The sequence below is a fragment of the Oncorhynchus mykiss genome, chromosome 6 (assembly GCF_057628025.1).
Source record: "Oncorhynchus mykiss isolate SJ-2025 chromosome 6, ASM5762802v1, whole genome shotgun sequence".
In the NCBI taxonomy this organism is placed as follows: domain Eukaryota; kingdom Metazoa; phylum Chordata; class Actinopteri; order Salmoniformes; family Salmonidae; genus Oncorhynchus; species Oncorhynchus mykiss.
Window position 1 is genome coordinate 18,292,928 of NC_143027.1, and position 12,788 is coordinate 18,305,715.

Sequence of the window (12,788 nt, forward strand, 5' to 3'; positions counted from 1 at the left end):
TAAAGAGGAGTCCACTTTCTGTATCAATGGTCCGACCTCAGATTGGCATATACAGCCAGAGGGGCATTAGCGGTGGGCACACACATCACTTGCACTCAAACAGAATCAACAAACACCTCTAAAAATAGAGATAAAAAATAATAATTCTAAAACACATACACAAAACACATCCTTCAAAACAAAATACTCACCCTCGGGCTCAACATTCACATGATTAAATGGATACACCGCAAAATGATTCAGATATTTTCACATTCACATTTATTTCCCATGATTTCATTGCAAGCTTCAACTTATTTGTGTTACAATCAAATTAAAAGGTTTAGTCAGTTTTCTTTTTTTACTCCCACAAACACAGAGCATTTGGCTGCCCAGTTCTATGGTGGTCTAGCATTTCCATCTACTAAACACACACACACACACACACACACACACGCACACACATGTGCATGCACACAAAGGCCACACACACACATGTGCATGCACACAAAGGCCACACACACACACACACACACACACACACACGGTGCGTCTCACAAATAAAATAAAACTAAATAAATAAGAATAACATTAAAATAGTCATGCACCGACTGTACAAACACAACCAAAACATAATAGCTACTTACATCTAGAAAAAATACAAGTAAAAAATAAAATGTCTAAACTACTCCCAGATAGCACCATCCTTCCTAAAACTCAGTACCATTGCATTGTACGGACAACCAACTAAGCTTACAGGCAGACTAGAGAAATACATATACTTCTCAGTAGCAGAAAACAGATCCACAACATCAATGTCAGTTTTGGCCTGAGCTTTTGACCTTTTACTGTGAGGTGGATTGTAAAAGTGCATTTTCTTCTGCCCTGTACCTGTGTTCATGTGTACGGTATGCATGTTGATGTGTTACATGTGCAAATGGTTCTACTTTGCTTACTACCTTTCCGGTATGCCAATTGTGCGCTACTGTTATTAGTAGGTCATTGAGACATACTGTACTATTTATGCAAATACAACCAAGGTGTACATTCCATTTCAACTTGTGTCTAACCATAGAATTACCTATAGACATACGTAAATAGAGATTTAGAAATTCTCTTTGTGTAACACTTTTCATGACAAATGGCGACATTGCAACAAAACCCTTGTGTTAACTTGTGTTATTTGTCTAACGTGTCTATTCATTCTATAACGCTCTAAATCTGCATGAGATATGCAAGGCAGATATAGCATGGATGTGGTATCCATGATGCACCAAGGCCAGAGGGAGAGGAGTAAGTAACTTCAGAGCAAAATGGGAATATCTGGTTGGGTAGTGATCAGGGGGTTTGAGCTAGGTGAGTGAGTCTCTATAGTTGTTGGACTCGGAGTCGAAGAGGTGGTTGTCGTGGGGGTCGGCGGTGTTGGGGTCGTTGTCGGGTTCGTCGCCACTCTCGGCGCTGTAGTCCACCTCCTCCATGAAGGATGCCTCTTCATCCTCCAACAAGTACGTACTAGGGGTGCTGCTTGACAACACAACACACAGACAGACCATGATTCTAGGCAGGCTCTATGTGTGAAATAGGACTAATATAAAACACCCACCAAATGATTTGAAAGAAAACAAATATTTGACCACGGGTCTGGACAGAAATGAGGTATAATGATTTATAAGATTTCAGAAAGAAATTCAGAAGATAAAACTAGTGTTCAGGCACGTAAAATAATACAAACCCAATGACAAAAATCAAATCAATCACTAGTTGTGCTGCGTTTTTGATAGAGACATCTCTTCTTACGCATTGGTTTAGTGGTTTAATGGATAAATGTCTCAGATGTTTAGAGGTTTTAGTGTTTTTTAAATGTTTTTAATGGTGTGAGGTCTTTGAAAGAGGATCCTGTGGAGACAGTGGATGGTTGGGGTTCAGTCATTGACCCCTGCTCCCCGCCCCAACCCGCTCTCTGCCCCAGAAAAGGGTAAAGTGGATTAGGAGGAGGGTATGACGGGTTGTAATGGGATGGACAGAGTGCTGTCTGGAGAGGAGTATTAAGATCCAAGAGTGAGAGAGCTTGAGCCATTACAGTCCATTAGAGAAAGACTGCAAGGGCCGCACGTACACCGGACCGGCCACACACACACACACGCATGCACACAAAGGCCACACACACACAGACACGTGCATGCACTGTACACATACAGGGCCTAGTGAACATCTATACAGCCCTTGCATATGCTTCTAATTTTGTTGCCTTAAAATGAAATCTAAAAAGTGAATACATTATATTTTTTGTCCTACAGATTTACACAACCTAGCAATGTTGACAAAACAATGTCCCTTTGAGTTGTGCAAGGTTGGTAGAATATTATTGTAAATGATTCACAGCTGTAATGGAAAAGGTGCTTCTACCAATGTATTAACTCTGTGGTGTGAAGACATACACAATCAATATGTTCTCATTTTGTGTTTTTAGTCATTCTTTCACTTTGAAAATGTGTAGATTGTATGGAAAAAAACGTATGTCATTACTTTATAGATTACATTTTATGTCAGAAAAATGTGAAGACTGCAAGGGGAATAGCCTTCCACAGAAACACACGCGCACATGCACAAAATTCCAATCCTATTGTTATGATATCATTGGTCTGATGATTAAATATTAAACGAGAAAAAGCATAAAGCTGTGATGAGCCTATAGCCAAGCCCTGACGTCTCTAACCTGGCTACTTGATGGGAGTCAATGAATACAGTGCATTCGGAAAGTATTCCACATTGTTACATTACAGCCTTGTTTTAAAATGAATTAAGTTTTTCCCTCAATCTACACACAATACCCCATAATGACAAAGCGAAACCAGTTTATTTTTTATTTTGTATGTAAAAAAATGTATATAAATTTTTTTTTTAAAACTTATTTACATTATTCAGACCCTTTGCTTTGAGACTCGAAATTGAGCTCAGGTGCATCCTGTTTCCATTGGTCATCTACAACTTGATTGGAGTCCACCTGTGGTAAATTCAATTGATTGGACATGATTTGGAAAGGCACAAACCTGTCTATATAAGGTCCCACAGTTAACAGTGCATGTCAGAGCAAAAACCAAGCCATGAGGTCGAAGGAATTGTCCGTAGAGCTCCGAGACAGGATTGTGTTGAGGCACATATCTAGGGAAGGGTACCAAAACATTTCTTCAGCATTGAAGGTCCCCAAGAACACAGTGCCCTCCCATCATTCTTAAATGGAAGAAGTTTGGAACCACCAAGACTTTTCCTAGTGCTGGCCTTGCCAAACTGAGCAATCGAGGGAGAAGGGCCTTGGTCAAGGAGGTGACCAAGAATCCGATGGTCACTCTGACAGAGCTCCAGAGTTCCTCCGTGGGGATCGGGGAGAACCTTCCAGAAGGACAACCATCTCTGCAGCACTCCACCAATCAGGCCTTTATGGTAGTGGCCAGATGGAAGCCACTCCTCAGTAAAAGGCACGACAGAGCTTAGAGTTTGCCAATAGGCATCGAAAGGACTCTCAGACCATGAGAAACAAGATTCTTTGGCCTGAATGCCAAGCGTTTCTCGAGGAAACCTGGCACCATCACTACGGTGAAGCATGGTTGTGGCAGCATCATGCTGTGGGGATGTATTTCAGCAACAAGGAGACTAGTCAGGAACGAGGGAAAGATGAAATGAGCAAAGTACAGAGAGATCCTTGATGAAAACTTGCTCCAGAGTGCTCAGGACCTCAGACTGAGGCGAAGGTTCACCTCCCAACAGGACAACGACCCTAAGCACACAGCCAAGACAACGCAGGAGTGGCTTCGGGACAAGTCTCTGTATGTCCTTGAGTGGACCAGCCAGAGACTGGACTTGAACCCCATCAAATATCTCTAGAGAGACCTGGAAACAGCTATGCAGCGACCCTCCCAATCCAACCTGACAGAGCTTGAGAGGATCTGCAGAGAAGAATGGGGGAAAGTCCACAAATACAGGGGTGCCAAGCTTGCAGCATCATACCCAAGAAGACTCAAGGCTGTAGTCACTGCCAAAGGTGCTTCAACAAAGTACTGAGTAAAGGGTCTGAATACTTACGCAAATGTGTTTTTCAGTTTTTTTTTATACATTTACAAACAAACACTTTGTCATTATTGGGTATTTTGTGTAGATTGATGTGGGGGAAAACAACTATTTAATACATTTTATAATAAGGCTGTAACATAACAAAATGTGGAAAAAGTCAAGGGGTCTGAACACTTTCCTAATGCACTGTAAATACATTAATTATTTAAATCAATAAATGCAAGAGGAGATTTGTAAAAAGCCACATTTAAATGTCATGAGGATTCTGAGGATGACAGCGGACGGTGCAGTGTCTAAGTGTGCGTGTGAGTGAGTGACCTGGTGAGGGGGTGTGTGTCTGACCTGGAGCCTTTGCAGCGTGTCTCCGTAAGGTCACTCTCGACATCCAGCAGGTGTGCGTGGTTCCTCAGCTTCAGGGGGGAAGTTAGTCTCTTCAGTCTTAGCAGAGCCACACAGAACTGGGCTCCCATCTCCTCTAGCTCTCTGGTGCCTATCTGAAGACCCTGGACACACACACAATCACTTACTGTACAAACATTATATAAACATACACAAGCATGCATACTCAGTGCACACACATATTATTTTAGGGCTGTCCCTGACTAAAAAAAAACTCTTGGTTGACCAAGAGTCTGTTCTTCCATTTTAAAATGTATATTTTCCATATATAGATAGATCCTATGTGTTTTAAATCAAATCAAATATATGCACTGAACTTGTCAGATGCTTTCAGCGCACTCTTTGATTAAATAATTAAGACACAAATTACTAAATGGAGTCCGACTGTAATGGATTTGATTGTACTGGGCCAGACGAAGACTTGCTGCGCTGTGTAAAAATTTAAAAAGACAGCGAGTGACTGTGTGATTAGCACCCAATTGTCTCTGTCACCCCAGTCAGATGTGTGGTATAAATTTGACTATTTGTGGAAAATACTGGAGATCAAGAACAAGAAGGTAAGGAGCAAGGTCTGCCTGCATATTATGTGTGCCAAACAGGTGCTGTTAGTTTAGAATATCATTTTTCTGACCGTTTGGAACAATGTAAACACTAAATCAATTATAAGCACGTTTTTTTGTGGAGCATTTATTACAGCAAAGACTAAAAACTGTTGCATTCATTCGTGAATGCAATTTCTGAAATGGAACAGTTTGTTCACGCTAATTATTCAAGTGGCTTTATTATTTTATTTAAAAACTAAAACGCTTAATTGCATTTCAAATAATGAATGACTCATATGCTGTGAGATGACATGAACAAATGAATGATTGATACAGTACTGTAGCCTATAAAAAGTTGAAATATAGGCCGAAGTAAGTTACGGTATTAAGACTATACAGGATGTGGTCTTTGGCCTCCAGCTCGATGGTGGTTATAAAAGGCTGCTATGCCGATCCTACTAATGATAATGACATTACTTATTAGTTTAATGATGATCATAAGAATAACAATAAGGAGATCAAGAAAAAGGAGGGTTATTATTTTAAAATTAATTATAAATAATATCAAAGGCTGTTCTAATGGAAAAAAAGTGTAACGCATTTATTACAGAATAGCGAAGATTAAAAACAGCCAAATTTGTTAAATTGTTGATCCGACATGTTGTGGTTGCGTGAGGCTTGGCACTCACGGAATCAGTAGGCTATTAAACAAACACTCAAGCAGGATCTGTCATATGTCTGTAGCTAGATATATACAGTAGGGATGATTTATAAAGCCAGGCACATTTAACAGTTAGGCTATTGATTATAGACCTAATAAAGTTGGGGTTTCTTCTCTCCTCACTTTTCCTAGACAATTAAGGCAAGGGCTGTTTTCGAACTCTGCTGCTGCCTCCACTGCATTGTTCTCAACACCAATATGCTGGTTAACCTTGCTATTGTATACATAGCAACATGGTCTAGGAAAAGGCGCCAATTCAACAGCGCACTGATGTGTTTCAGAACCATGGACAGCGACCATTATAAAATTATATTTTTTATTAGTGTTGCACCATTGTTCTTATGTAATATAACCTTATACAATTTCAGGTGCACGTCTTAGAGTGATGGACTGTGCCATCCCTACGGCCTCCACGGTGGATTAGTCCACTCAGACAGGTGCCAATCAGACAGGTGTCTTGTACACCATTAATTATTATTTTTTGCTACCGCTCGACTTAAGAAATCTCGGGCGACCAACAGCCTATCGACCAAACAATCGACCAGTCCTCTAAATGAAGTCAGCGCTGTATTATTTACACTTAAAAACAACACACACACACACACACACACACGTCTGTCCCATGTGCAATCTCAAGTCTACAGTGGGCTTACAGTAAAATGGTTGTGTTGTGGAGCATTGTGATTCAGAGCAGAGGCAGGTAGCCGAGTGGACCAGTAACCGGAAGGTTGCAAGATCAAATCCCCGAGCTGACAAGGTAAAAATCTTCTGTTCTGCCCCTGAACAAGGCAGTTAATATGTAACTGCCACTGTTCCTAGGCCGTCATTGAAAATAACAATTTGTTCTTAACTGACTTGCCAAGTTAAATGAATGTAAAAAAGAAATAAAGAGGACACTGGCTTGGCACGAGCATGACAAATAGAACGTCAACAAAATGGGCTTCCTGCACATCTGTCCAAACAATTTCCCCATAAATACATAACCCAATCAGGAAGGATGAGAGAAAGGGACCGTACCAAACTGGCAACCCTAGCCTACCCCTGGGCTCTGCAGATGTTGACATTGGCAACTCCAGTGCTGAGAGGGCTAGGAGCTGCCAGAGGTTTCTGCACTCACTGACTGACAGGCAGAACATCGGTACACTCAATTGTGTTTTTTCTACCTTCCTAGTGGAGACCAAACAGTTGATTCCCATTCATAATCCAATTTTCCCTAACACTAATTGTAACCCAAAGCCTAAAATTGCCATTTTCCTTGTGGGGACAGGCGCATGTTTTACTAGCCTTGTGAGGACTTCTGGTCCCCACAGGGACAGTAAAACCACACACACACAGTTCTGTCCCGTGTTTAGTGGATATGACATAATAAGCCCGATGATGCTGCTTTTAGTCACTGACAGTATGATTTACAGGACTATAGCTCCCCCTGCTGGTTGTTAGTCCACACACACACCAGGCTGTATCGGCACACACACACCCACCCCACCTTGTATTTGCCCTGGTCACAGCCGCAGAGTGTGCTTTCCATGGTGTAGCTGCGCTGGACTCCGATCTCCCTCCACACCACCACGCGGGCCGTGGCCTCCTTGGAGCGCTCCACCACAAAGCTACAGCTGGCCAGGCTGAAGGCCGGTGCCATCTGGGACAGGATCTTAGGCAGAGTCTGAGGGACGGAGTACGGGGGAAGAGTTTGAGCTCAACACCCATAGACAATAGACAATGAGGGCATGCCTGTGGATGAATGTACGTGAGAGGATCTAAAAGAGAAACAGTCGGTGTGTGTGTGTAACTATACACTGTGTCCGCATTGTTTCCAGGTGGCCTGATGTCTCCCTGTATGCAAATTATTTGAGAGATATTGTTGCTGAGTTGACCTGAGAAAAATTGTACAGCCATGAAAATTCCATGAAAAATGTGGAAAGCATATCCAGAGATTCCTATAAGAGGGATCACAGCTGTACTGATGGTAATCTGTTCTGATTTATCATCAGGGGTTCATTGGCTAAATGCAAGTAATATGTTTCTGAGCCAGAGCCTTAATACATTGACGAACATAAGGGAAGATAGTGTGTGTGTGTGTAGGGCTGGCACAATTACCGAGCATTTGTGCGGTTGACTCCGTTTCTGTGGTGACATGGACTTTAACAAGGTGATGAAACTTTGTTGCTCCTTTCTGAAACAAGCAGCGTGTTGTAGCAAAGCATAGAAATAGAATCAATAGAATGGGCTTGGAACCTCTAACCCTGAAAATTTGACTGGTAAAGTCATGGGTACACTCGCAATGGCTGCCTGGTATTGTGATGCAATCATTTCCATGGTAATGTAGAATGTTCATTAAAATTGTGATAACGGATGGGGCTCATGCAATGGAATGTATTTTTTGTAATGTCAGTTGAATCAACAAATCCCAACACATATTAATGGGTACGCTCCCTGCTTTGCTCCTATGTACACTTGCAAAGGCCGCCAGTCCCACCCATTATGCAATCATTCACTTGAATGGGGACGCCCGTTCTATTCCTTCTATTTCTATGGCAGCACATGCAGTCAGGACCGGAGGAGAAAATGCACCCCAAACAGTAATTACGGAGACCGCAGTTATTTGGCTGGCCAATTACTGTCATCCAAAATTCTATGACCGTCACAGCCCTAGGTGTGTGTGTGTGTGTGTTCTCACCCTATAACCAAGGTCTTCATGTAGCTCACAGGATGTAGCACTGATGTTGGTCTCCCATACAGTCTCCTTCAAACTGCAACCGTACATAAACACGTTCTTCTTCCGGGAGTGACCGTGGTAGTCACAGAACACCTACATAGCAGAGGGAAGGAGAGGACTCAGACACACAGGGAAGGAGAGGACTCCGACACACAGGGAAGGAGAGAAGTCAGACACGCAGGGAAGGAGAGGAGTCAGACACACAGGGAAGGAGAAGACTCAGACACACAGGGAAGGAGAAGACTCAGACACACAGGGAAGGAGAGGACTCAGACACACAGGGAAGGAGAAGACTCAGACACACAGGGAAGGAGAGGACAGACACACAGGGAAGGAGAGGACAGACACACAGGGAAGGAGAGGACAGACACACAGGGAAGGAGAGGAGTCAGACACACAGGAAAGGAGAGGAGTCAGACACACAGGGAAGGAGAAGACTCAGACACACAGGGAAGGAGAGGACAGACACACAGGGAAGGAGAGGACAGACACACAGGGAAGGAGAGGACAGACACACAGGGAAGGGGACAGAGATTGTGTATGTATGAAGACAATCAAACTTCATCAACCTGGCTTTCCTGCCACGACTGTTAGGGAAAGAGAAAAGGTTAAGGTAATGGCTAGGGAAATGGTTAGCGTGACAGAGTTAGCCACGTGCGACCAGCGCTGTAAGGGTGTCGGGCTATGGCACATATGGCTCACCAATGGCGCCCTCTGGATGGCAGCGAGGTACTGCAGCAGGCTCTTAGTGTGGTAGATGGTAGGATGCAGCTCAGGACTGGGGTTCTGCCACTGTCGGTTCAGATCCTCCCCGCTCAGAGAACAACGGTGACTGGAGGGAGGGGCGGGAGAAATGGAATGAGAAAAAGAGAAGTTAATCAACTTGAGTTTGTGTGCGCACGTGTCTACAATATAGTATTGGTTGTGTGTGTGTGTTCGCGTATGTGTGTGCGCACATGTTCATACGCGCATTGTGTGTGTGTGTACACTTACTTGCCGTTGACCACTCCATCAGGGTTGAGCATGGGGACTATCTTGAAGATGTAGGCTTCCCTGAGACTGTGTGCCAGGGGGCTGCTACCCATCAGGAACTCCAGGGTGCCCTTCATCACCCAGCTGGCGTTGGTCTCCCCTGGGTGCACCCGCGATGACAGGAACACCAGCGGACGGTTCCCTGGACACACACACATCACACAGTACATAGAAATACACTCAGCAGCACACACACCCCCCCAGGGAAGGAGGAGACAGTTATCTGACAGACAGTGATATCTTTAACTCAGTTCAGGTCAGTGTTCCTACCCCAGTAGTCAGTGGTCAGTCAGTACTCACTGAACTGGCAGATCTGGTCATTGCTGGTGGACTCGGGCATGGCGGTGATGGTGAGGAGGGGGCAGCTATTGCCCCCCAGAGTCTCACACAGGACGTCTTCGCGCAGGTAGGTCTGAGGGGTCCTCAGCGCCTCCAGCTTCTGCAGGTGCATCTGGGCAGGAACACAGACGTAAGAAGGCTTTACACAACGGTGGAGCTCTGTTGCGCAAACATCAAAACAGTGAAACTTGAGTTTTTTAAAGAGTTGATTTAGCTTTTATGCAGGGTTCTGTTCCAAACAGCACAGCTAGGAGAACTCAAAATAGCACCTTATAGTTGAAGACTCTTCTTTGAATCATAAAAGTGCATTGAAATGACTTAAGAACTGTGTACACGTTGGAGAAGTGTGTGTCCAATTAGAGACACCAGTTATTCCTCTCACTTAAACCCTTGTCATTGTTTTGTCTCATGTTGCACCTACCCCACATTATCCAGAAATATTCTTATCATGTTACTGAATGTATCCAGAGTATTTTCAGATTTCGTTATCAACAAATGCAGCAAAAAGTACAGTAAATATAACATTCACATAAAAATCAACAGTGTAATGGAGAGATTCAGTCTTTTATTCTACAGGCCATCCATTGGTGAGCTGAAGCTGAAGGGCAGCTGGGTCATGCAGCAAGATAATGAACCAAAGCAAGTCTACATCAGAATGGCTGAAAAGCAACAAATGTAAAGTTTTGTAAAATGTCCATACCTAAAACCAATGGAGATGTGGCAGGACCTGAAATGAGCAGTTTATGCTTGAAACCCACAAATGTCGTGGAGTTACACAAGTTCTGCATGGAGGAGTGGGACAACATTCCTCCACAGTGATGTGAGAGTGATCAACAACTATAGGAAGTGTTTGTTGCAGTTATTGTAGCTAAAGGTGGCAAAACCTGTGTTACTGAAAGGGGGCAATTACTTTTTCACACAGGAGCATTGGGTGTTGCATAACTTTGTTTCTTAAAATACATGAAATAAGTATCAAATGTTTGTGTTATTTGTTCACTCAGATCCCCTTTATCTAATATCACGTTTTGGTTGAAGATCTGATAACATTCAGTGTGGAAAATATGCACAAATAAAGTAAATCAGAAAAGGGGCAAATACTTTTTCATGGCACTGTATCTAGTACCTTTAGAGTAGTGTAGGTGTAGTGGTATACAGTACCTTTAGAGTAGAGTAGGTGTAGTGGTATACAGTACCTTTAGAGTAGAGTAGGTGTAGTGGTATACAGTACCTTTAGAGTAGTGTAGGTGTAGTGGTATCTAGTACCTTTAGAGTAGTGTAGGTGTAGTGGTATACAGTACCTTTAGAGTAGTGTAGGTGTAGTGGTATACAGTACCTTTAGAGTAGTGTAGGTGTAGTGGTATCTAGTACCTTTAGAGTAGTGTAGGTGTAGTGGTATACAGTACCTTTAGAGTAGTGTAGGTGTAGTGGTATACAATACCTTTAGAGTAGTGTAGGTGTAGTGGTATCTAGTACCTTTAGAGTAGTGTAGGTGTAGTGGTATCTAGTACCTTTAGAGTAGTGTAGGTGTAGTGGTATCTAGTACCTTTAGAGTAGTGTAGGTGTAGTGGTATACAGTACCTTTAGATTAGAGTAAATGTAGTGGTATACAGTACCTTTAGAGTAGAGTAGGTGTAGTGGTATACAGTACCTTTAGAGTAGAGTAGGTGTAGTGGTATACAGTACCTTTAGAGTAGAGTAGGTGTAGTGGTATACAGTACCTGTGGAGTAGAGTAGGTGTAGTGTTATACAGTACCTTTAGATTAGAGTAAATGTAGTGGTATACAGTACCTTTAGAGTAGAGTAGGTGTAGTGGTATACAGTACCTTTAGAGTAGAGTAGGTGTAGTGGTATACAGTACCTTTAGAGTAGTGTAGGTGTAGTGGTATACAGTACCTGTGGAGTAGAGTAGGTGTAGTGGTATACAGTACCTTTAGAGTAGAGTAGGTGTAGTGGTATACAGTACCTTTAGAGTAGAGTAGGTGTAGTGGTATACAGTACCTTTAGAGTAGAGTAGGTGTAGTGGTATACAGTACCTGTGGAGTAGAGTAGGTATAGTGTTATACAGTACCTTTAGATTAGAGTAAATGTAGTGGTATACAGTACCTTTAGAGTAGAGTAGGTGTAGTGGTATACAGTACCTTTAGAGTAGAGTAGGTGTAGTGGTATACAGTACCTTTAGAGTAGAGTAGGTGTAGTGGTATACAGTACCTTTAGAGTAGAGTACGTGTAGTGGTATACAGTACCTTTAGAGTAGAGTAGGTGTAGTGGTATACAGTACCTTTAGAGTAGAGTAGGTGTAGTGGTATACAGTACCTTTAGAGTAGTGTAGGTGTAGTGGTATACAGTACCTGTGGAGTAGAGTAGGTGTAGTGGTATACAGTACCTTTAGAGTAGAGTAGGTGTAGTGGTATACAGTACCTTTAGAGTAGAGTAGGTGTAGTGGTATACAGTACCTTTAGAGTAGAGTAGGTGTAGTGGTATACAGTACCTGTGGAGTAGAGTAGGTATAGTGTTATACAGTACCTTTAGATTAGAGTAAATGTAGTGGTATACAGTACCTTTAGAGTAGAGTAGGTGTAGTGGTATACAGTACCTTTAGAGTAGAGTAGGTGTAGTGGTATACAGTACCTTTAGAGTAGAGTAGGTGTAGTGGTATACAGTACCTTTAGAGTAGAGTACGTGTAGTGGTATACAGTACCTTTAGAGTAGAGTAGGTGTAGTGGTATACAGTACCTTTAGAGTAGAGTAGGTGTAGTGGTATACAGTACCTTTAGAGTAGAGTAGGTGTAGTGGTATACAGTACCTTCAGAGTCGAGTAGGTGTAGTGGTATACAGTACCTTTAGATTAAAGTAGGTGTAGTGGTATACAGTACCTTTAGATTAGAGTAAATGTAGTGGTATACAGTACCTTTAGAGTAGAGTAGGTGTAGTGGTATACAGTACCTTTAGAGTAGAGTAGGTGTAGTGGTATACAGTACCTTTAGAGTAGAGT

General features: G+C 42.6%; 1 protein-coding gene across 5 annotated transcripts in view; it reads right to left on the minus strand.

Moving 5' to 3' along the window:
* Positions 1-246: 246 nt before the first annotated feature.
* The window catches only part of agtpbp1 (ATP/GTP binding carboxypeptidase 1), a 42,364-nt gene continuing 29,822 nt past the window's right edge, over positions 247-12,788 (minus strand). For 4 of the 5 annotated variants that reach the window (XM_021605440.3, XM_021605436.3, XM_090237107.1 and 1 more), the window contains 7 exons: positions 9,758-9,908; positions 9,419-9,599; positions 9,128-9,257; positions 8,387-8,518; positions 7,196-7,372; positions 4,390-4,550; positions 247-1,500 (listed from right to left, as the gene is read on the minus strand). In XM_021605440.3, the coding sequence (XP_021461115.3) occupies positions 1,332-1,500; positions 4,390-4,550; positions 7,196-7,372; positions 8,387-8,518; positions 9,128-9,257; positions 9,419-9,599; positions 9,758-9,908 (1,101 nt within the window). In that variant the 3' untranslated portion in view covers positions 247-1,331. Of the gene's footprint in view, positions 1,501-4,389; positions 4,551-7,195; positions 7,373-7,806; positions 7,883-8,386; positions 8,519-9,127; positions 9,258-9,418; positions 9,600-9,757; positions 9,909-12,788 lie in introns of all 5 variants that reach the window. The other variant, XR_016496532.1, reaches the window with a different exon arrangement.